At 38.9% G+C, this 25,551-nt stretch overlaps 1 protein-coding gene across 2 annotated transcripts in view; it reads right to left on the reverse strand.

Moving 5' to 3' along the window:
* Positions 1–25,551, reverse strand: part of nagpa (N-acetylglucosamine-1-phosphodiester alpha-N-acetylglucosaminidase) — a 61,210-nt gene that overhangs the window by 25,959 nt on the left and 9,700 nt on the right. The window contains exons 2-5 of one of the 2 annotated variants that reach the window (XM_048596053.1): positions 22,104–22,583; positions 13,737–13,876; positions 8,906–9,014; positions 5,275–5,403 (exon numbers count right to left, since the gene is read on the reverse strand). In XM_048596053.1, coding sequence (XP_048452010.1) covers positions 5,275–5,403; positions 8,906–9,014; positions 13,737–13,876; positions 22,104–22,583 — 858 coding nt within the window. The remainder of the gene's footprint in view (positions 1–5,274; positions 5,404–8,905; positions 9,015–13,736; positions 13,877–22,103; positions 22,584–25,551) is intronic. The other variant, XM_020524296.2, reaches the window with a different exon arrangement.

A 25,551-nucleotide genomic window follows, 5' to 3' on the forward strand; every position in this document is an offset into this window, starting at 1 on the left:
GGCTGGTGGCACGTACCTTATGCCTTGTCTTCAGGTTTGTTTTTTTTCTGACTTTCCTTCTTGGTTTGGGTCATACCTAGCAATTTTGGGCAATATGACCCACTCGCTTACGGCTACAGCACTGGGCTTTGAGTCCAACATGACGACTCCTTGTGGCCACTGATCACATCGGTGGCATTTTACAGTTGTTACCGCATTCTGTCAAGTTTCCACTACTTGATGCACCTGGGCGCCATCAACTAACTGAGTTGCTTTGGTGGTGGCCAACTCCATTGAGGTAGTAATTTTGAAAGCTGCCTTGAAATCCAGGTCTCTCCTTGATGGATGGTGTTGTGTTGTTGTGTTGGAAGCCACTATCCAAATGGTCCTTTAAGGCATCTTGGAGGAACCTCCTGAATTCACAGCGTTCCACTAACCACTTTAAGGCAGCCATAAATTGGGCAATGGACTCTTCTTCGTGCTGCACCAGTTTGTAAAAATGGAAATGTTCCACAATCATCTGTGGCTTGTGTGCAAAATAATTTCCTAACACTTTGTATAGCTCAGGAGATGTCTTCTCCACGGGTTACTCTGGCTACACAACACTCCTTAGAATCACAAAGATCTTGCTCCTAAGGTTACTTAAGGACCACTTTGTTCACCTTTCTGAATGAAGTAAAGCATTCGATATACAAAATCCAATCTTCTGACTCTTCAACAAACAGTCAAAAGGCCCCCAAATTGGCCCACCATTTTGTTTTCCTGCTGGCAGGAATTTTTCCTGCCACTTGAGTCGAGTAGCTATTCGCAGCCTGAAGGGCATCAATGAGTGGTCTCTGCATCAAATGCTACTTCACAGGCTGTACTAGTGTACTGTTCTTCCCTGGTGTCACCCACAGCCCAGGTCATCTCGCGACTGCTCTCTGCGATAGCCTCAGTAGCTCTCTTCTCTTTTGTACTCTCTTCTTTAGCCAAAGGCTTGAGACTCCTCATGACTGTTGCTCTTGGCCCCCTCTCAGGTGAGTGCCTTCTTTCCTGGCATCAACCGCTTTTCTTAATGTTATCTCCTTAATCCTTCGTTGTTTTTGAAATTAGGGAGACCTCTCCTCTGGACAGAAAGAAAGGCTTTTGCACTCTGTGGGCTGAATACCATCTTTGAGACCAGCTATGCTGGTGCTTCCTTTGGAACAAAAGAATTATATACCAGGTAGACAAATGGTAAATGTGAACAGGAACACTACTGACATTGCTCACACCTCAAGAGCCGCTTCTAGGCTGGACTCAAGCTCTACCTCTCCTGATCACCTGACCAGCTCTCTTATTAGGGCAGCACCCTGAATACATACATTACACTTCCAAATGAAGAAATTTCTCATTTTAGTTCAAATTGGCATAGCCCATATTATGAGCTGACCACCTCACTATTCTGGATCCTCAGCCAGTGGAAACATCATTACTGTATCCAGGCTGCCCAGCCCATGAGAATGTTAGAACCTTTACAGTCAGAGTCATACAGCATGGAAACAGACACTTTGGTCCAACTAGTCCATGCTAATCATGTTCCCAAACTAAACTAGTCCCACTTGCCCATGTTTGGCCGATATCCCTCCAAATCTTTCCTATTTCGTGTACTTATCCAAATGTTATTCAAACGTTGTGACAATACCTGCATCCATCACTCCCTGTGGCAGTTCATTCCACACACTAACCACTATAAAAAAAAGTTTCCTCTTGTATCCTTTTTTACAATCTTTCTCCTCTCACCTTAAAAATATGCACAGAAACGGGTTGACGTCCAGAATCTTTCACCCAGATTTAAAATGTCTAGTACTAGGGGGCATGCATTTAGGGTGAGAGAGGGAAAAGTTCAAAGATGAGATGGGCAAGTTTTTTTTTTAAAACAGTGTAGGATTCTGGAACACACTGCCAGGGGTGGTGGTGGAGGCAGATAGAATAAGGGCTTTTAAGGGAATCTTAGATAAGGACATGAATATACAAGGAATGGAGGGATATGGACCAAGGGCAGGCAGAAGGGATTAGTTCAGTTCGGCATCATGTTTGGCACAACATCATGGGCTAAACGGCTTGTTCCTGTGCTGTTCGGCTCTGTGTTCCATATGCCCCCTAGTTTTGAACTCCCCCAACCTTTGGAAAAGACCTTTTTCAAGAAGATCTCCTCTCATTCTTCTAAAGTGCAAAAAAGACAGGGCCAGTCAGCCAAATCACTCCACCTAGGACAATTCTGTAATCTCTGGATTCGGCCTAGTGGACCTTCTCTGCACGCCCTCTAAGGTAAATATCTTTTTTCAGGTAAGACCACCAAATTACCACTCCACTCCAGGTGTGATTTGACTAAGGTCCAACATGTAAACATTTTTGAAGGCAAAAATGTGTTTGTTGTCATTATCTAAAATTTTACAAAATCTTCCAGTCTTTATTCTGTAGTTAAAAGAAACTTTCATTAAAGAAAACCTCTGTGAGATTGCTTCAATCGTCAGACCAGTCTTTGTTGTCATTTCCCAAAAATGCTGTCACTATGTCATTATGCAAACTTGGCTGAGTTTCAATAACTATCAGCTCAGCAAGGATTTGGGAGTTCACAGTTTGATTGACAGCTTTTAAACAATTAGGTGTCTTTGATGTAGGATGTGAACAGAAGTTTGTTTTTCTAAGAGGTTGAGCACTGGAGAATTAAAAGGTCTGATTGGATTTCATGAATAGGACTTCTTGTTCACTACCAAGTGTGTTGAATGAGAACTCACTTGGATTTCTAGAAATTTATATTATTTTCAAATGGCTTAAGAAATCTGCCCATGATGGATACAGAAATGAGCTAGAATTCAGTTTCACAGAAAATGAGATAAATAGCTGGGGTCATGAATTCGAATAGGGTGCAGGGAGGAGAGTGAAGAAGTGCATCAGGCTTAACTGCTTTCACCACAATTGGGACAAAGACTAAGAATGGAGGAGGGCCTTTTGATCAGGTTGCCTCAGCACTCTTCTGCTTTGTTGGCCTCAGGTCTGTTTCTGGGGTTAGCATCCTACTCCAAATCAAATGTGATAGGATGTTTTAAGCAGCAGTGAAACTTTGAGAAATTTCCGAACTCAAGCTACCTGCCTTAGTGAAAAGCTGACCCAGAGAAACTGGGAGAATGGAACAATTTGTTTACAGGAAGCAGCATTGGAACAGGTTCTATGCTCCAGGTACTCATCAAGGAAGCTTTGGGAAACAGTGGGCTTATAATGGGTTTTAGTTGATGGCATCACTAAGATGTTGGGCACCATGTAAAGAAGCTTACTGCTGTCTGAAGTCTATATCTGAGGCACGGCTCAATGGAGGCTAGTTTCCCACCTACTTTCTTGACATTTGATTGTGGAGATCAATGTACAAGGCCAATCTAATATACAATTAAATTTACAGACAACTAGTTTGTGGACACAATTGTTGGCAACTTAAATGGAGAATCACTAAACATATTCAAATATGGTCTCTAATGCTCAAAGAACATTTAAACTTAATGACTTGCTACTTTTGGATTCATGGAATACGGTGATGATTTCAGGGCAGGGATGAGGCAATGGAAGTGGAGGACAGAAAGTGCAAGGTTAATTTCTTTAGATGAAGGCATGAAAGTAAAGTTATCAGGAGCCAAAAGTGAGCTAATAAAGGCCAGTGATGGATATGGCAAACAAAAAGGGAAGTAAAGACAGATAATTGAAGAGTAAATTGATTGAAGTGTCAGAGAAGTTAAAAATTAAGTAAAGGAGCTAGAGAAGGAATATTCTAAAGGGAGAATGGCTGAATGAGATGGCAGGTTTGTCTACATAAATCACTATCATTTATGAGTTATGAAGAATATTGAACAATCTAGACAAAATATATACATGTTCTCTCATTTTATGGTGTAAATTTTATTTTGGCTAATTTATTTCTCTCATGCTGAGCATTTAGAAATTGCTGATCTTAAACTCTTGATAGGGAAAGTTGCTTTCATGGTTCCTGTTTCAGTGCAACACACTTGGGATACATCTGTTCAATTGTTTGACTGATATTTTGACTTTAGTATGTAGTGTAATAAATATTGCATATAAACACAAATTCGCAAATTGTTTTTTTTTCATAGAACCCCCACAGTGTGGAAACAGGCCATTCGGCTCACAAGTCCACACTGACCCTCTGAAAAGCATCCCACCCAGAACCATCCCCCTACAGTATCCCCATAACCCTGCATTTCCTGTGGCTAATGCACCTAACCTATACATCCCTGCACACTATGGACAATTTAGCATGGCCAATCCACCTAACTTGCACATCTTTGGATCGTGGGAGGAAACCAGAGCATCTGACAAGAACCCATGCAGACACAGAAAACATGCAAACTCCACACAGACAGACAGTCGCCTGAGATTGGAACTGAACCTGGGCCCCTGGTGCTGTGAGGCAGCAGTGCTAACCACTGAGCCACCATGCTGCCCATTTTCATTTAAATCCAGATCGAATTTTGACTTTTGTTTGCTGCTAGTGTTTCAGTCCCTGGTGACTATTATTGCATCAATCCAATAATTTTATAACAACAAATATTGTCTTCAATAAATTCCTTTAGGTATATCAATCATATGGTTACTCAGTTGCACATACATTTTTCAAAGACCTTATTACGTTGCTACAACACACTTTCACTTTCTATAATTTGTATGAATTTTGACAACTAGCTATTTGTTTAGGCTAAAAAAGACCAAACCGTTCAATTAAATAAAAACAAAACGTATGATTTAAGGTGCTGTATGAGAAGACCATGGTGAAGTTTTAAGAAAAACACAACTTGAGAAAAATTACTTGTCATATACACGTCATACTTGTCCTTTGTAGGCACTTGTTGAAACATGTATGAATTTTCAATATCCAATATCCACTTTGTCATGGGAGTCAATGAATTTTAACAGATTTCAAAAACATACAGTACTAGAAAAGTAATCAATTACTTCAGGTCTTCCCAAATGTGGGCATTAGCTGAAGAAAAATAACTACCTCATTGCTCAGAGTGCAAGCATTTTTAGTAACTTTTGGGTAGTTCATTGTCAGATAAAACTATTTAAAAATTTACATGATCGACATAATTCAAATGAAACAAAACAAATAAAGACAGAAACTGCTAGAGAAACTCAGCAGTTCTGGCAACATCTGAGGGGAAAAAGAAGACACAAGGTTTCAGGTCCAGCAAAGCCATCCAAATCATATTCTCCACAATCAAGTTCGAATAATATATTACTTTACATACTTTGCAATATACATACCAGTGATCTGATGGATAGTTTGCAAGAGATCCATTAAGTACCAAAGTAGCTGACCCTCCTCCATCCAAATTAATAGCATTAATAACTCCATGGTCCTTTAAAAATCGTGCAACCTCCCACAGACTCAGCCTGTAATGCAATTTTACATTTTTAATTCAAACTTTTTTTTAAAAACTGCTCTATCAAATTTAGTACGAATTACTAATTACAGGATCATCAGTTAGGCTGGGTCAGCAATAAACCCAAAATTCAAAATGGCAAAGGCCTGGGAACATATCAGCATCACCTCTTTTCACTATGGTATCTAGACATACATTTAATTAAGCTGCTGTTCCAAATAGAATGACTGCTTTCATACATGTTGTACACTGTTGCTACACAGCTATCATAAGATCAGGTTTCATGGTTTGTGTTGAAAAATTGAGATAGATAATAAGGAATTGATCATGTTAATGGGAATGTGCAACATACTTTACATTATTCATGTATTTGAATAAACAATTTCACATACTGTATGTTACACTTCACTGGGGTAATTTGCTGGAAATCAAACCCTACTATTCCTGGAGTCATCACTAAAGTTCAAGTTTTTTTTAAAACTATGCAGAACTCTCCAGTTTACCTAACTTTCAGACCCGGGTTGAAAGAAAGTGTTGGCCAGGTTCTTCATTTTAAAAAAGTAACTGTTTATTACAAATTGACTCTAGCTACAGGCAAACAATTACAAACTATCAGCTTTTAACTCTATGTAAAACCTTTGACCCCTTATAAACTCCCTGTCGCATGCTCAGACAGGGGAAAAAAAAATGGTTATTATGGCAGGGGGAAAGGCTGGGAACACAGTTCAATGGTACTTGTTCGCTGGATTTGCCAAGATGATTCTTTTGTTAATCAGAATGCTGCTTTTCAATCTTCCTTCTCTAGATATTTCACACTTCTCTAGATTAGTTCACATTTATAAAAAGTTTCTAATTTATTGCTTAAAAGAATCTGAAAGAAAACTGGTTTTGTTGGGGCTTTATGTGTTTTTTTACTGCAGAGATCAGAGATAGTTTCTGAGCTAGTGGAGATCTGACGGCTTCTCCTGATCTCCCCATTTACCTGGGGACAAATCACATACTTGTTGTCAGGCAGAAGACCATTGTCATTGATTACTGGTCATTAGCTCACAGATCAATCAGCTATTTATTGTCAGCTAATTCTCCATTTGCACACATACCTTGACTCCACTTCTTCTGAAAAACATTTGCTTGAACCAGCAGCAAGGAAGCTGTACTTCTACTGAATGTCAGAATACTTGCTTTCAAAAAAATGCAGTGATTCCTCAACAATTCATGGTTTTTAAAACTGTTTTACCTCATTTCAGTCCATTGTTTTAAAAAATGACAGAAAAATAAGGAGTCTTCACAATAATTAAAACAATTTTCATATTGCTCTAAGGTATATTTCAAAAAGGCAGCAGGAGCATGGCAAAGCAGAATTTAAATCCTTTAGATCAAGGTGTTTAAACAGTGGTCCATTAACTTCAGTCACCTAGCCCTCACTCATTTTCTGTTTACATGCTTAATAGCTCAAAGCAACATTTTTTGACCAAAGTAGCAGCAGTTTTATTTAATGCTTCGCTCCCCAAATTCAGCTGTGTTGGCTTCTAACAGAAGCAATAAGGCTGCAGTGAACAGAGAATGCAGAAGATAAAGTCAATACATTGTGGAGCTGGAGGAACACAGCAGGTCACGCAGCATCAGAGGAGTGGGAAAGTCGACGTTTCTGGTTGGGACCCCTGGCTCCAGCATCTGTAATTCTTGCTACGTCCGAATTCAGAAGACAACACCAGCTGAAGTCAGGAAAGTGTGTGTGAAGTACCAGCCACCAAAGAAATGGTGAAAAGTACCAGCCACTGGTTTTTACATTAAAATCAGATTGCTAATCAATTATTAATTTAATTTTTATGTCGGTTGTCAACTGAAAAATGTAATTTGTTGAGACCCTTTCAATTTCCTAAAGTTTAGTTGATATAAGTTTGAGAAATTTAAATTTAGCTCAAGACTTGCTTACATCTCTTGCATGCATCAGGAATGTTTAAAGCCTTAAGGATTCATACTGTAAAGTTAAAATAGGCAAACAAATAGTTCTGTTCTAATTTACAAAGTGGAACCACTTAACCTCACCAAAGCAACGTTTATACCGCTAAACAATTTTCATAAAGTTTCTAAGTGGTAATGTTGTTGAACATAGTCTATGACAGTTACTGGATTAGGTAGGATTAAATATACTCAAATGTGATCTATTAGCTAGCTGTGTGACACAAAACAGATTTCCTGATTTAAAAAGGTATCAAGATAATATCTAAAGCTACAAAATTATATCTTTAAACTTGTATACATTGGCAAGAATGTCCAAACCCCTTGCCTTCACCAGGTGCTTGCAAGGGAATTATGTAGGTCACGTTGAAATTACAAATCAATATTTCTGTCAATTTGCTTATATTTGAATGCTGAGCAATCTTTAGTGGACAACTCACAAATCAGAATAGAATTTGATACAGAAAGCATTTGTTCCAAACCAAAGCAACAAAATACAAAAAACAAAAAAAAAGCAAGAAATATAAATTGAGTTGCTTGGATAAGATTTGTAAAGGTAGGTGCAATACAGTTTGGACATGCTGCCTTTAGAAGACTTATGACTATTTTAAACTGACACTTCACTTAATTTTTTCCATTTATGGAAGCACCTCATTTTTCTGAACACTTCTTGCCTTTTTTGAGTCTCTGACTGGCATCTCTGTAGTCAAGGGAGGGATTCATGGTTATGAATATTTCTGTAGCCCACTGGTAGGTACAAAAGACCTTAGGATTTCTACTTCAACTAAGATCTGCTGAAATCACATCTGCAGAATTTTGGTCAGTATCTTCTCTCCAAAACATCTCAGTTTGCAATGTAAAGTGAAGGAAAAACATTCTTCCGAAGTCTTTTGTGTGGGACAGAATAAAGGAAAAGACAGAACTTCAATATTCCTTGAAACTTGGAAATGCCAATGAATAAAGTCTGTCGTATAAGAAATAGAAAGTCAGAGACGAAGGTCAAACAATAGCATACCAAACATAATTTCAAAACGGAATCTGAGAAATGAAGATGCCAGTCTCATTTTTTTTTCATGGACTTAATAAAAGAGATATGAAAAATGTTTCACATTTGGATTATAAAAATCAAAACCATAGCAATGTTTACTATATGAACACAAGAATGAGGACAGGGCAGGAATTTGGCCCCTCAAGCCTGCTCCTTTATTCAAATCACAGTCCGATTGTAGTCTCACCTCCTGTCAATCCTACATAACCCCCTACTTCCTTGTTGATCAAAAATCTAACTCTGTGTCGAACATTTTCACGGAACCAAAATAAACCTGTAGTCTACCAACTGACTCACGATTACTTTTTGATCTTCTCTTGGAGTACATTTACATGCAAGATTTGGGCATTGCCAAAACGAAAACACCCTAAACTAACATTTCAAAAATGTGAACATATTTCTAATAATAGGTTAATCTAATAATGTTGATTAAAATGTAATCTATAAAGCTGTAACAGAACAACAATAGAATCATTTTAAAAATCTGAAGCTTTTATCTTACCCTCTAAGGTCAGTTTGTCCATCTATTTGCAACAAAATAAGCCTCCCATATTTATCATGTCCTACAGCAGTTCGTGCAGACATCACATTGACAAATTTTTCAAAAGATCCTATTTGAAATAGAAGGCTTAGTAATTACTTTGCTTTATATTAAATTATACAGTTTGCAATTATATAACGTATTTACAGTAAAGTGGCCTAACATACACAGTACCATAACTAGACAAATTTACATCAGATCGAAGGTCAAAATCATACAGCAATTGATCAAGGGCTTGCTTGTAGAGCAAAATTAAAAGCATCTTAAAGCAAGGGGAGAAAGTTGGAAATGTACATAGTAAGTTCCAGAGTTTAGGTCTCAAACAACTGCCAGCAGTGGGGTGAAGTAAATGGCCAGAATTAGAGGAGCAGGGTTCTCAGTGTCAGCATTACTTTTGCATTTCTAGGTCTGTAAATTGTAACAAATTCAATATGTCAGCAGGCTATTATATTGCATAACATTTAACAGTTGTGACCCCCTCAAAGTGCACTTCAAGCAAGGAATTAGGGACCAATTCCTCCATTTCAAAAGTAGGATGTGTCAGAAAAATCATAATATTCCTACCACTGGTCCAGTTGAGAAAAACCAACTTAAAAACCTGTATAATTCAGCTACTTTGATGAACTCATGTTATTCGACAAATTATAAAGACTTCCAGGAATATTTTAGGATAATAGTTGAAGGGTGTGGCAATGTTTCACATTTTCATGTTCTATTTTTTATTTTTCTTCCATACTTTCACATTATGATCACAACAGCACTGGCTGGGGAGGGGGTGTGGCAATTCGAGGAGAAAACTGCAGAAATGATCTGCAACCACTGTTGAAGTCACTCTTTGCATGCAGAATAAATATTGATTTTCCCCTTGAATTGATCATCTTGTATTCATCAAGGCAATTTGCAAGAGAAAATTTTTGCAAAAGTGTCTTTTGAAAGTAACATTCAAGTTAACGACCGTACTTCATTTTCAAACACTGAAACATTGTCAACACATGCTGAATAGTCATGAGTATGTATACTTTATACAAAGAAAGAGCACCAAAAACATATCAATAAACAGAAATGTTTCTGCAGGAACATGTGCTTTAAATGATACTGATACAACATATACAAAATACAGCTTACATTAACACGAGAGTTCACATGAAAGCAAAATGATTTACTGGACGAAGTGATGCTAAGATTAAGGATAAAGGAGATTTGATATTCTAGAATAGGGAACTGATAGATGGGCAAAGAGGAAAGTCTTAAAAGATTTCTAAAAATAGAGAAAGATAGATGGCAACCATTCAAGGCAGCAGCTCACTACCACAGAGTAACAAGGGACGGGTAATAAATGGTGGCCCAGCCAGCAATTCCCACATTCCATGCGTGAATAAAATAAAATGTAGCAAAGCAGAAGGTAAATGATAAGCATGAGTTTTTTTTTATTCACTCTTGGGATTTGAACATTGCTGGCTAACCAACATTTATTGCCCATCTCTAATTGTGCATGAGAAGGTGGTAGTGGTGAGCTGCCTTCTTGAAATGCTGTATTTCTAGTTACTGTAGGTAGACTAATGATGTCATTAGGTAGGGAATTCCAGGATTTTGACCCATGGCAATATATTTCCAAGTCAGGATGATGTGTAGCTTGGGGGGGAACATGCAAGATAAAGGGGCCATTCCTTCCTTAGGTAATGGGTGTCCCTTTCTTGCAGCACCCTCTTTTCACAAGATTCAAGGTTACACTTTTTGGGAGGCAAGGGCCCAGTGGTATTATCACTATTATTAATCCAGATGTTACAGCCTTCTTGATTCAACATGGAATTCACAACTTGCAGATCATATGGAACAAGTGATCATACTATAATAAGAGTTTTTCATCAAGATGGAGAGTGAGGTATTTGATCCTGAGACTAGGATTCTGAATCTTAATAAAGAAAACATTATGGTAAGATGCGTAATTTGGCTAATTTGGATTGGGAAATGTTGCTGAAAGAAATGAGAGTTTATAGACAATGGCACACATTCAAAGAGTGAATAGGTGAACAACAAAAATTGTTTATTCTTGACTAGTACAACAGTGCAAAGAGAACAGTGACCAAACCATGGCTTGAGGGAAGTTAAGCTAGTATTACATCCAAAACAGATGCATACAAAATTGCAAAATAAACCAAGGGACCTGAGGATTGGTAACAGCTTAGAAGTCAGCAAAGGAGGGTCAAAGGTTTGATTAAGAAGCGGGAAATCGAGTAAGCTTGCAGGGAACAGAACAACTGAATATAAAAGCTTCAATAGGTATATAAAGAGAAAAAACATTGGTGAAAATTAATGCAGGACTCCGAAAGTCAGAAATGGAGGTATTTAGAACGGGGAACAAAAATGGCGGATGAACTATACTCATACTTTGCTTCTATCTTCACAAAGGAAGATACGAATACTGTACCAGAAATGATGGGGAACACCAAGTTTAAAGAGGAATAACTAAAACAAATCTTCATGGTGTTGGAGAAATTGAGAGGATTGAAGGCTGATAAACCACCAGGACCTGACAATTTATATCCCAGACTACTTAAGGAAATGGCCTTAGAAATGACAGGTGTATTGATGGTTATCTTCCAAGATTCTTTAGACTATGGAAAAGTTCCTACAGATTGGGGATGTAATCTCCAATTTTAAAAAGGAGGCAGAAAGACAGGGAATTTGTAGACCAGTCAGTCTGATGTTGGTAGTGGGGAAGTTGCTAGAGTGCAAGAATTTTAGGCAGAGCACTGAGAAAACAGTGGTAGAATCAGATACCGTCAGCATGGATTTACATAAGGGAAATCATGCTTGACAAATTACTGGAATTCTTCCAGGATGTACGTAGTAGAGTTGATCGGAGGAGCTAGTGGATGTAGTTAATTTGGACCTTCAGTAGGCTTTTGACAAAGTTCCACATAAGAAATTATTATGTAAAATTAAAGTGCACAGGTTCAAGGGTAATGTATTGAGATGGATTGTTTAGCAGACAGGAGATAAAGAGTAGGAATAAATGGATCTTTTCTGAATGGCAGGCAGTGACTAGTGGGGTACTGCAGGGATCGGTCTTAGGACCCCAGCTATTCCAATATATGTTAACAATTTAGATGAGTGAACCAACTGTAGTATCTAAAAATTTGCAGATGACACAAAGCTAGGTGGAAGGGTGAGCTGCGGGAAGGATGCAATGAGATTTGGACAGGGTGATTAAGTGGTCAAATGCAGGGCAGATGCTCTATCATGTCAATAAAGTGAGATTTTTGCTATCTTCTATGTTTCTATATAAGATGCACTGAACAAATTCACCTAGACTTCTGAGGTAGCATCTTCCAAACCCTTCCTCATTAGGATCACTTCCATATTGAAGGGCAAAAGCAGAAAATACCAGCACCTACAAGTTCTCCTTTAAGCCACTCATCATCCTGATAAATTCTAACTTGTAATTTTTGTTAAAAAAAATCATTCCTTGCTGGTTTCTAAAATTTTCCTAGTTTTTTTTACCCACCCAGAATCTTTACAGCATTGCATGCAGAATCAAAATGTCACAGCAAAGGAGATGATTCTTTGGTGTGTCATATCTGCACCAGTTCTGTGAAAAAGCAATTTACCAACCAGCCACATTCAGATAATACACTTGAATTTTTAAATTGAATCTCCTTCCACCACATGCTAGGTAATGCATTTCAAATGTGTACCACTCCACTCACTGTGCAAAGAAAGTCCTTCTCCTGTCTTCATGTGCAAAATGCCTTAAATTCTATGCAATCTTGTTCTGGATCCTTATATCAAAGGGATGTTCAAACGTACCTACTCTTAAAAAACTTGTACATAGTAAACCTTTATTTGTTCTCAACTAATATCAGAATAAACATTGATAAAGATTTCAAATTTTGATTTCTTTTGTGCTGTGGACAGCAATTGATGGGGACATTCCTGCTTAGAACATGAAACAAAATGTGGCTGTAAAAACTGATTTCAATAGTGTGGAAAATAACTGGCAGTTTCTTGTTTAACACATATTTCTACTCGATCAACTGCAGCACCAGAATATTTGCACGTGCTAACCGAAAGTTAGAACGCACACACTAAAAGCAAACAAACGTTCTTTCAAATACAAATGGTTAACAGTGCTTTGAAATGTGTACACATGAGAATATATAAGATGAGTGTAGGAAACAAACTATTGGTTACATCAAGTATACCTCTTTTTTGCTTTTGGATTTCACAGTAACAGTTTTTAAAATACTTCCACAGTCTTTATAGAGTCACACAGAATGGAAACAGACCCTTCGGTCCAACCACTTCCATGCTGAACATAATCCCAAACTAAACTAGTTTCACCTGCTTGCTCCTAACCCCTATCCCTCCAAACCTTTCCTATTCATATATCCATCCAAATGTCTTTTAAATGTTGTAATTGTACCCGCATCCACCACTTCATCAGGAGGTTCATTCCTCATGTGAGCTACCCTCTATGTAAAAAAATATGCCTCAAGTCTTTTTTAAAATCTCTTTCCTCTCACCTTAAAAGTGTGTCCCCTAGTTTTGAAATTCCCCATCTTGGGGAAAAGACAACTACCATCAACTGCTATCTACACCTCTCATTATTTTATAAACTTCTATCAGCTCACCTATCAACCTCCTATGCTCCAGTGAGAAAAGTTCCAGCCTATCCTTATAACTCAAAACTTCCATACCTGGCAACACCCTAGTAAATCTCTTCTGAACCCTCTCCAGCTTGATATTATCTTCACTTACTAAGTCACGCATTTTGCCTTTTGGACTGTACCTGTTTCCTGTGTCTCCGAGCACTCAGCTGATTGGCTCTCATTAACATAAATAGTGCCATTTCGCAGAAGCCATATTACTCCAGTCACCAGTTGAACAAAGGGGTTTTCCTTATCCGTGACATCCTCTTCTGATAGATATCTGTCAATATTTAAGAATTATGATTACACTTCTAATTTAGTATATTGTATTACTTTACTCAACTAAGATTAATTGGGAAAGGTTTACTCTAAAACAACTGTATTGGGATACCAGCAAATGAAATTTGATACTAGAGTACAGAAATAGGATTCTGTAGCATGAGGCTATGACTAAAAGTATTGAGAGGTAATATATGCCTTTTTAGGTGGACACAAAAGATCTCATGGCACTACTCTGAAGGGTAGAGGTGTTATCCATAATGTCATGAAACATAAGTCTTCAATCATAAGTGCTTTGAGATATCTGATTACCCTGCAACATCCTCTAATTGCAAACCTTCCTTTCTAGAAAACTGCTTTTAAAAATGCCTCTTGCAGTAATATATTTTTGCATTAATCATAGCAAATTAAAGCAGAAAATATTCTTAGAGAGTACTGGAAAGTGAAAATATTATGAATTGTTGTATGGAAATAATGGTAAGGGTAACTACATTGTTCAAGTGTAGGACAACAATGAATATCCAAAAACCACTCAGGCATGGGAAAAAGAAATGACAATCAACAAATTTCTGTCTGAGTTGCTCTGCTCCCCGAGGAGTTGTGCAAGACTGTTGGCTGGTGAATAATGAAGTTTCAGAACCGCTGAAGACAGAAACAAATGTTATTCAAACAATGACTGACAGCTTTAACGACGTCATCTAGACTTGAAACGTTAGCTTGCTCTGTCTCCATGGATGCTCCCTGACCAATTTTAATTTCCAGTATTTTTGTTTACAATGACTGAATAATTCCTGAGCTGAGCAGTCAGAACGATGTTTCTTAATGCTGCTCCTTTGGGTGTCAGTGTAAAATGTGGTACTTGGGGGAATGTTTCAGGTGTTCAGATGGCTGTTGGTCTCATTTTCTGGCATGTTTAGATGAGTGTTTGCCTTTGGGATCTTGGAAAATGCAGTTTATCTAGGAAACATAAATTGAAGATCTTCCCAGGTGCTCTTTGAGGGAAACAATCAGGTTTCAATTCAAAAAAGAAAATTTCCAGAAATACGAGAACAGATGAGTGAGGCAGGCCTTTCACAACAGATTCCATCTCCCAAACAAAAATCCAAACCATCTCCAAGCTTGCAAAACACTGTTCAAACAGAAGTCATAAATGTCAGTCGTAAAAAGGTATCTTCTATAGAATGAGTTCAAGCAACCAAGACCAGTGTTATCTGAAACCATGTAGTTTCCAACAACTTTCAAAAGGCTTCTGACAAGGTTCTACACATGAGAATAGAAAGGAAAATTAAAGCCTATGGTATCGGAGGTAATATGTTGACATTGATAGAGAACTGGTTGGCAGACAGGAAGCAGAGAGTTGGAATAAACATGTCCTTTTCAGAGTAGTAGGCAGTGAAGAGCAGGGTGCCGCAGGGTTCAGTGCTGGGACCTCAGCAGTTCACAATACACATCAGTTATTTGGGCAAAGGAATTGAATGCCATATCTCCAAATTTGCAGATGACACTAAGTTGTGTGGTAGTCTGTGCCGTACAGAGGATGCTAAGAGGCTGCAGGGTGACTTGGACAGGCTGGCTGAGTGGGCAAATACTTGATAAATGCAATATAATGTGGATAAATGTGAGGTTATCCACTTAGGTCATAAAACAGGAAGGCAGATTATAATGTGAATGGTTGCAGTTTAGGAAACATTGAGGTGCAACAAGACCTGGGTATCATGGTGGAACAGTCACTGAAGGTTGGCATGCAGATGCAGTGGGTGGTGAGGAAAGCTAATGGCATGCTGGCCTTCATAGCGAAAGGATTTGAGTATTGGAGTAAGGATTCTTGTTGCAGTTATACAGGGCCTTGGTGAGGTTACATCTTGAGTACTGAGAGGAGGAAATCTAGCGAAGGTTCACCGGACTGATATTCGGGATGGCGAAATGGACATATGAGGAAAGACTGGATTGACTGGGCTAATACTCGCCCGGGGGGGAGGTTGTTGGAGGTGGTGGGGTGTGTGAAATCTCATAGAAACACATAAAATCCTGATAGGACTGGGCAGGCTAGATGTGGGAAAAATGCTCCCGACGTTGGGGAAATCCAGAACCAGTGGCCACAGTCTAAGAATAATGGGTAAGCCATTCGGGACTGAGAGGAGGGAGAATTTCTTCATTCAAAGAGTTGTGAACCTGTGGAATTCTTTCCCACAGGAAGCTGTTAGGGCCGGTTCATTAGATATATTCAAAAGGGAGCTGGACGTGGCCCTTGCTGCTAAAAGGGCCAAGAGTATGGAGAGAAAGCAGGAATGGGATATTGAGATTGCATGATCAGCCATGATCATAACGAATGGTGGTGCAGGCTCCAAGGGCCAAACTGCCAACTCCTGCATCTATTTTCTATGTTTCTAATGCTTAAAAAGAAGTTCAAATACATTTTTTCATTGACCTCTTCTAAAAACTAAATCAGGAATCTTCCCAATCCTGTAAACTTATGTTCATCAAATCTGATTAAATTGGTGTCCTTCGTGATACTATAACTTCATAATTAGCTTCATGGATATTTGTTTCAATCTCAACATTATGATAAATTTATTCATTTAATCACAAAATTAGTACGATTCAAGTAATTCCACGATCAAACTTTCTACAATGCAGCTGTAAATTGACTAATCCAAATAAACTCAAATTCAACATCACTTAAAATTAGGTCCCAATATTTGAAAAGTGGAAAAAAAAACAGCGAGTGGTGAAACAAGATAATTGACTGATAGAGCACCTGAAACAACAAGTCTCTGTCTTAAAAACTTACAAACATTGGTTGTTACAACACTCTTGTGTTCTCAGTTTCTAGAACTCAAAATAGGAAGCATCAACATATTCATTTTGGGGGAGATGGGGGTGGGAAAGAAAGAGGGAAAAAAAAAAGAGCAGCTGGCTGACCACTTTACTAGGAAAGCAGAAGGTATAGTGTAGGAGAGATAAAGAATTGTGCAGCTCAAAATTGGAATATACATTAGGTGGAGGCAAAATTTACAGCAATGTTTAACCATACAATTTTCATGGAGCATTGATGTCACTGGCAAGCCAGAATGTATTAACAATCCCAAATTGTTGTCTAGAATGTGACAGAGAACCACTTCATTGAACCGATACAGCCCACGTACACGTGAACAAGTGTAGACCACTGGCTCTTCAAGCCTGCTCCTCCATTCAAAAAGATTGAAACCTTTGATGTTTAAACATGAATTCCTTTGACAAAACCATGTTGGCTCTTTCTGATTACCTTGAATTTATCCAGTTAAAACACTCAACAGCTAATATTCCCCTTTGGGAAAAACGTGGTGCTATTACACCCACACTGCTATTAGAAAGGGAGTTACAGAATTGTGATCTAGTGACAGCGAAGGAATGGTGATACAATTCAAAATCAGGATGGTGTGGCTTGGAGGGGAAGGCGTTTGCTGCCCTTGGCTTTCTCGGCGGTAAAGGTAGCAGAGATATCTGGGGCGGTTGAAGGCAGTTTGCTGAGTTGATGAAATGCATATTGCATATGGTAGCCTGTATTGCTATTTTCATAAACAAAAACAAAAATTGCTGGAAAAACTCAGCAGGTCTGGCAGCACCTGTGGAGAGAAATCTGAGTTAATGTCTTGGGTCCAGTGACCCTTCTTCAGAACTGATGGTAGCTTGGAAAAGTTTGGTATTAATGCAGAAGATGGGGGAGGAGTAAACAATAGGTGGAGACATAGCCCAAACCGAGAGAAAAACAGTTGGACACACAAAGAAGTGAATAATGGTTAGCCTAGGAGAATGAATAGCGGTTATAGGGGGGCTATTAGGAGCTGACAATGGCTACTATCACACACAATCCAATGTGATGATGGGGGCAAAGACATGGGGCAAGATGCTCAAGCCCTGCAATTGTTGAACTTAATTTTAGTCCAGAAGACTGCAGAGTTCCCAAAGAGTGTAGGATATGCTATTCTTTCAGCTAGCATTGAACTTCGCTGGAGCAGTAAAGCAAGCCCCAGACAAAGATATCGGACAGGGAACACAGTTATAGTTGAAGTGGGAGGCAACTAGAAGCTCAGGGTCTTTTATGTGGACAGAACATCTGCATTTCAGAATGCAGTCGCCCCATTTGCGCTTCACTTCCGCAATTCAGAGGAAACCATATTGTGAGCAGCAAACACAGTAGACTAGGTTGAGCGAAGTGCAGGTAAAGCGCTGTTTCACCTGGAAGGTGTGTTTGGAGCCTTGGTTTGTGAGGAGGGAGGAAATAAACAGGCAGGTGTTACACCTCCTGCGATTGTAGGGGGAAGGTGCCTTGAGGACGTGCTGGGAGCAGAGGAGGAGTGGACCAAGCCTTGCGATCGACTGACAAGGGAAGGGAAGGGAAGGGACTGTGTGACTGCTGGTGACATCCCGCTGGAGGTGGTGGAAATGGGAGCTAATGATCCTACGGATGTGGATGCTGGTGAGGATAAAGAGGACCCTATTGCTGCTATGGGAGGGAAGAAAGGGGGTAACGAACGAGGTGACAGATGGATCGGTCCTGGCTAAGGGCCCTGTCAACTACTGTGCTGGGGAATTTCAGATTGAGGAAGGTGTACATTTCGGAGGCCCTCTTGACGAAGTTGTCATCATCACAGCAGATATGACAGAGACAGAGGAACTGAGAGAACAGAACAGAGTCTTTATAGAAAACAAGGTGTGAGGATGTATCATCAAGGTAACTGTGGGAATCAGTGGGTTTGTAGTGGATATTGGTGGCCAGCCTCTCCCCAGAAATGGAAACAAAGATGTCTAGGAAGGAAGGGTGGAGTCAGAGTTGGACTAGGTGAAGGTGAGAGCAGGCTGGACATTAGAAACGAAATTGATAAACTTTTCCAATTCGAAATGAGAGAGGGAAGTAGCACTGATGATGTCACCAGAGAGAGTTGAGTGGGGGTCACAGTAGGACTAGAACAATGAATATTCCATGTATCCTACAAAGAGATTGGCATAACCGAGGCCCATATGGGTACCCATGGCCACACCTTTGATCTGAAATTGCCATTTTGCTGTGGTGGAGAAGGGAGTGAATGCTTAAGGTGATGAAGTCCTGAGATTAACATTCAAGGACTTCTTGAAAGTGTAACTTAATGTAGCAAATCTACCACAGATTAAGAAAATAACAAGTACAAGAACAAGCCACCACTGCACCATTAAGGGAATTGGACTGTCTGTTGCCCATGTATAACTGGAAATGACACCAACAAATATGAATAATATCACTAAATCAAGCTCAGGTGGCTGTTTGACATTGTATAACATGGCAAAGTAAACCTTTTCACAACAATGTAACATTTATTGAAAGTCATCACGTTGGAATCTTGATCCAACAATCGCATTGTCACCCGGCTCAGAATGACTCTCAGGCTTTTATAATCTTCCCAGGAAAGGTAGCAGTTATTTCGCCACATGTAGTGGGACAGCCTGCGTGATACTGATGGTTTATTCATGACTTTGTGTTTCTGAGTCTTGACTTTGGATACAAAGGATTAACATCAATTCTAATAACTGACCAGAATTGCAGATCTCAGAAGGTGGAGTAAATTGTGGAAATCAAGTGAAAGTTAAAGAGCCCAAAACAGTAGAGGAGAAGGTGATACTTGGAATGGGAGCTAGGTTTGAGACTTTTTAAAAACAGATTGAGTTGCTAAAAGTGTTTTGAGTATTGGGTTTTGAAAGATTGTGGAAAAAAATTATTGATTTCAAATTCAGTGCAGATGCTGGAATTGCTTTATTTTGAAAAAGGGGTCAATGAAAGGATACATTGCAACTTTTTAAGACAAGATTTCAAAAGTCACATGACTTCAGCAAATGGGTCAGACTCATTCTTAGATAGCACCTAGCCGTCTTTCCTTCAACGTTGCTTTTTCAATCTATAGTTGACAGAAAAAGCCATTGAGGAACGGCAACTTTGCTCATCACCCTCCTGTTTCAGAAACACTTTGTTGTGAGGTAATGCAAACGAACAAACTGTACTGGAAGACTTCTTAATACAGTGATTCCTGAGCAAGCTGCATCTGCCAAGAGTCTGGAGAAGTTCAGTGACCAGTGCAACAGAATGACAGCCATCTGAAATTTTACAACTTGTCCTTTTTGCCTTCAAGAACTATAACTAGCCTGAAGTGTTTTTGTTATCCCAATGTGAATCTCTACAGAGAGAGATCCTTTTATTTTCCTTTATTGACTGTGTGCGTGCTTTGCTTTTAGAGGAATGAACAATTATATTTTCGTATTACAAACGTTATCTTTTGCCCCATTTTAAATCAACAAATGTGTATTGAATAAACCTGGGTAATTATTCTTTTTATTCTACGTATAATAAAGAAAAAAACCAAACAATTGGCCATTTTGGGAACTACATAAAACAATTGATTTACTAAGGCTGAAAGCATTCGGAGAAAGGGTCACTGGACCCAAAACGTTAACATTGATTTCTCTTCACAGGTGTTGCCAGACCTGGCGAGCTTTTCCAGCAACTTCTGTTTTTGTTTCTGAAGTATTGAGGCTTTTGGAATAGTTGGACTAGACAAACAGTGCACACCTTCAATTTTGGTTGGATTAGTAGAAAAAAAGGTAAGTAGAATTGAGGTACAGATCAGCCATGTGTTTTGTACTAGATCAAATCCACTCCCCTCAAAATATATCAAGGAGATAGGTTCTAGGTTAACTTTTATTTCAACTATAAAGTGCTGTTCCAGATGTAATTTGATTGGTTAAACTGTTAGGCTTTAATCAAAACACACTTTATTCTTACACCACAGTTAAAATATGAACAAAAAAGAGAACTGGCATAAATTGAACTCTATTGAAATTCTTAAAGCAAATTTATTTAAAATAATTATCAACTGTTCCATAAATACACCCTTGGAAAAGGCAAATCCAGCAAAGCAGTTTCTCACGTGTTATCTCCAGCCCAGGATAAAATAAACAATTTAAACAGACAGACATTCCGGCACCACTGGCAACACCTCTCTGCAAAAGAAGCAGTACAGAACAAATCCCTCTTAAAAGGCACAGGACCATCACACGATTTAATGGATTGAAGGAACAAGTTTCAGGGGCTTAATGACATATTTCTGTTCTCTTACTTCCGAAGTTATTGAAGATTTTTCCTATGATACAAATAAACAAGTAAGCCAAGTCATACATTAATATGTTGCTCGTAAAAGTAAACATGCTCAAATGAACAAATACTTTCATAAAAATTACCTGTAAAACAATTTTAAAATATTCCATATTCATTTCTGAAAACTGCAGATGGATTGACTGTTTGTGAGGGCCATAAAAAACTATTTTAACGCCTGTGCAATCAGCAACTTCAATACCAAGACAATGGCATAGAATCTACCATGTCAGTTGCAAAGGAGAATGAAAATTAGTGTGGAAAGACATTAATGGTGGGAAAGCTTTTTTTCTCATGTATATAAAGATTGCCCAACGTACTAAAGTTCAGTTAATTGATAAGCATACTGAAGTATGTAATATTAAATGTGGTTATGTTGAAAAAGGTAGAATATCCTCTATCACCTGTATGTGGCACAAACAGCAGAAACAAAATTGATGTCATTAACAAGACATGGGAAGCAACTGCTTAAAAATGGCGGTGTAGGAACAAATTGTGCCCCACCCTCACCAACTCAGCCAGTGCCCCAGGTTTGAGCCAGGTTCCAAGCTCCATCTCACCTCCCTGGTCCTCTAATCAATAACACATGCATTGATGACATACAATGGCATTCTATGGAATCCCTACAATCACATCCCTATAACACTGCATATCCCATGGCTATTGCACCTTGCCGACACATCCCTGGACACGATGGGCAATTTTGCATGGCCAATCCGCCTAATCTGCACATCTTTGGACTGTGGGAGGAAACCCACACAGACAGGGAGAACATGCAAATGCCACACAGTTGGCTGAAGGTAGAATCAAAGCCAGGTCCCTGGCTCCTGGAGGCAGCTGGGCTAACCACTGAGCCACCATGCCACCTCGTGGTGTAGTGACCATATTGCATTTAATAAATGCAAGTGGTTTATTGGCAAAGTACACTTTCTAATTGAATTTTAATAATTAATTTACAAATGGGAAACTAAGTCAATAATTTTTAATTCTACAAATTAGGACTAATTTCTTAGATAGGATCATCACTGTAATATTATAATCAAGTATAGATATTTATTTAGCTCCTTACCCAAATACCAACGTGCCATCCTTCTTAATCCCAAATTGAGCGTTTTGAATTCCCTTTCCATCTTGTACCAATTTTCCATCACTCACAACTGCACCCAAGCAACGTCCTGTATCAGTGTCAAAAAATCCACCATTCTGAGCTACCAAACACTTTTTGGATTTTATAGTTTCCTGTACAGTTGCTCTGTAAGACTGACTGCATCCACCCGATTTTAGCGGTTCCAAAATGGAGACAGTTTTCAGTGGATTATTCACAAACGTGAGGTGGCCAGTGACAGCTTTCAGCTTTCCTCCATCAAGTGGAAAGTTTGAAACAAATAAAGTAGTTTTAGCTACAGGAAGGTTTGTAGATTTATCAGCAGGCCAGGTTTCATGTGTCACGTTTCCAAAAATTATAGGTTGACAATCTCTAACATATCTGTGAGTATGTGGAGATCCATGCTCCAAAGGATGGTACGGAAATAGATCATTTAAAGAAGGCCTGCAAAAGGAGCATACAAGAATGTCAAAAAAAAAAACAAAATTAGTTGAAAAGAAATAAAGAGTAAAGTATAAAACAATGCAACCCTGTTCTATTTTTGAAATAATAGATTTAACATATAATGAATAGAATTTTTACTCCACTGACTGGGCAAAGGGGTTCAAACTTTTTCAATGAGAAACTCACCAACTTCCAATTTTATGAAAGGCAGGCAAGAAATTTGCGGTCATAGGCATGTTGGTCACCAAAACATTGAGGCGGCTGCAGGCTTCCATTTTAACACCTTTCATTTTTCAAATGCATGGTTTTCCTGGGCCTCAGGAAACACAGGCAAATAGTGTTAATTATATCTGAATGCTTACAGAAAATCTCTGTTTTCAGCATGGCTTTTGGACCAGGACAAATAGGAACATTACCCAGAAGCAACAAACATGCTCACTCATATCAGATCTTCAGTTCAAACTTTGGAAACTATGAATGCTTCTGAAACCCCCTTCCAAAATTTGAAAGCCAGAATCTCTCGTGACAAATCTGATTACTCTCATTCTTTTCCAATTTGACTGCAAGTCTTGTCAGTATAGCCAACTGCCAGACAAACATGCTGTTCAGAACCTGTTCAGAAAGTAAAACAAGCTGAATTTGGGACAGACCGGTACTTTCGGTTGTCTAGTCTGCACACCCTCTTCCCACATTCTTCCAACTTTGTCATTAATATTGGGCTCACTAGCAGCTCTATTGATGACAGTTATCATAGTTACAAATTTCAACTGCATTAGGACTGAGCACCATTCCACTTCACATGCAAATGCTGCCTCAGAACTAACATTGCACAGAACAATGCTTCAGTTGTAAGGTTTGCCTCAAATACCTCAATTAAGATCTCTGCCTACAGAAACAGACTAATTGTAACTGCACCATAAAATATATTAAGTACAGATGTACATAAAAGTACCACATACCAAACTAAATTCTGGACAAAGCATATTTTAGAATAATAAATTTACTTATCGGTTTAAAAAAATGATATTGGAGGAAAAAGGACAAACATTTAAATGAGGTAAATAAAACCTAGTCTTTTATTTTGACTTGTCTAGAAGCTGGTTAATATAGCGAGGACAAATTCTCCATGGAATCCCCAAAATAGTCACAACCATCTTGCACTGATGGTCTCAGAACAGTAGGAACGGAAGCCTAGGCCGTAGATCCAGAGAAGATGGACAAGCAGTATAAATCAGGATGGTATGTCACTTGAAAACGATGATCAAGTAATTATGTTTGCAATCTTTTCATCGTGTGAAGTTTAAATAAGGCTGAGAACTACTGTCAAAAGAAAGCTTGTGGTGATGAGAGTAGATTTTATCAGTGCAATGCACCTCAATTTTGCATTTGTTAATCACAGAAAATTCCAAATAATTAAAAATTACAAGCAAGGAGGCTAAAGAGAACAAAAGCTATAATGTTTCCATTTACAACACTTACTTCCACTACAGAATGAGGGAATCCCTAGCTGGGCCAGCATTAACTGTCCAGGTGGTGGCAAACTGCCTTCTCAAACTGCTGCAGACAAAGACTGTCATTTTTCATAATAAGAAAGTGCTTACACAACCAAGCAATATGTTTCATAAAACAATAATCAGCAGTACTACTCTGAAACAAAGTTTATTGAAATAGTTAAAGTACAACTTTATTGCTCAAGCAGCACGGTGGCTGTGGTTAGCACCACTGCCTCACAGCACCAGGGACCTGGGTTCAATTCCACCCTCGGGTGACTTTCTCCCCATGTCTGTGCGGGTTTCCTCCGGTTTCCTCCCACAGTCCAAACATGTGCAGGCTAGGTGGATTGGCCATTCTAAATTGTCCATTGTGTTCAGGGATGCATAGATTAGGTGGGTTATGGGGGATGGGTCTGGGTGGGATGTTGCGAGCGTTGGTGTGGACTTGTTGGGCCAAAGGGCCTGTTTCCATACTGTTGGGATTCAATGATGAAATTTTGAACTTATGATTTAAATATATTACACAGGACAGTATTTCTGTTGTATGTATCAAAACGTCACTTAACTACTGTTTGAAAGAACTTGCATATTAGTTCTACCACTATTAATTCTCTATTATTCTCCAAGTCTTGGAATTTCCCCTTGATGTAAAATTTCTCTTTCAAAAAAGTGACTTTTGAAACTTTCACCACCCCTTCAGATAAAATGAAACAAAATCACTTGCTGTTGTAAAGAAAAAAGAATGATCAACTCACCCCTTAACGTATGGTGCACAAAACCAGATCCAATAATGCAATTTAACACCAATTGTTAGATTGAGAACAAGAAGTCTAGCTCAAGATTTTGGTAGGTGTCAAGCATGTCATCCTTGGCACCAGACAGACTTCGACTATTCAAGTAAGAAATAGTATCTAAGTAGCCAACATAACCTTTTTGATTTGATTTGTTTTCACATGTATTTTGTTAGAAAATGCAGCAAAAAGTTGTACATTTGTCGCCATTCTCTGGCACCATCTTGAAACAAAAATAAACCAAAACATGGAATATAAAAGGCAGAAAATTAAAGTAATAAAAAAAGTTCAACTTTACAGTCCTTGTTAAGTGCTCCGCCATGAGCCCGGTGGCCAGGCGTGGGACTCCATCACTCGATATTGTCTCCACCGATGCTCTTGCCACAATGCAAATCACGAATATTGAGAGCATACAAGTCGGCATTAAGCGAGCAAACACTAAGAACAAGCAAGGTGCAGAGCTGGATGAACACAGCAGGCCAAGTAGCATCATAGGAACAGAAAGGCTGACATTTTGGGCCTAGACCCTTCATCAGAAATGGGGGAGGGGAAGGGGGTTCTGAAATAAATAGGGAGAGAGGGGGAGGCGGATAGAAGATGGATAGAGGAGAGGATAGGTGGAGAGGAAACAGACAGGTCAAAGAGGCGGGGATGGAGCCAGTAAAGGTGAGTGTAGGTGGGGAG

This window comes from Rhincodon typus, chromosome 4, assembly GCF_021869965.1.
Source record: "Rhincodon typus isolate 14 chromosome 4, sRhiTyp1.1, whole genome shotgun sequence".
In the NCBI taxonomy this organism is placed as follows: domain Eukaryota; kingdom Metazoa; phylum Chordata; class Chondrichthyes; order Orectolobiformes; family Rhincodontidae; genus Rhincodon; species Rhincodon typus.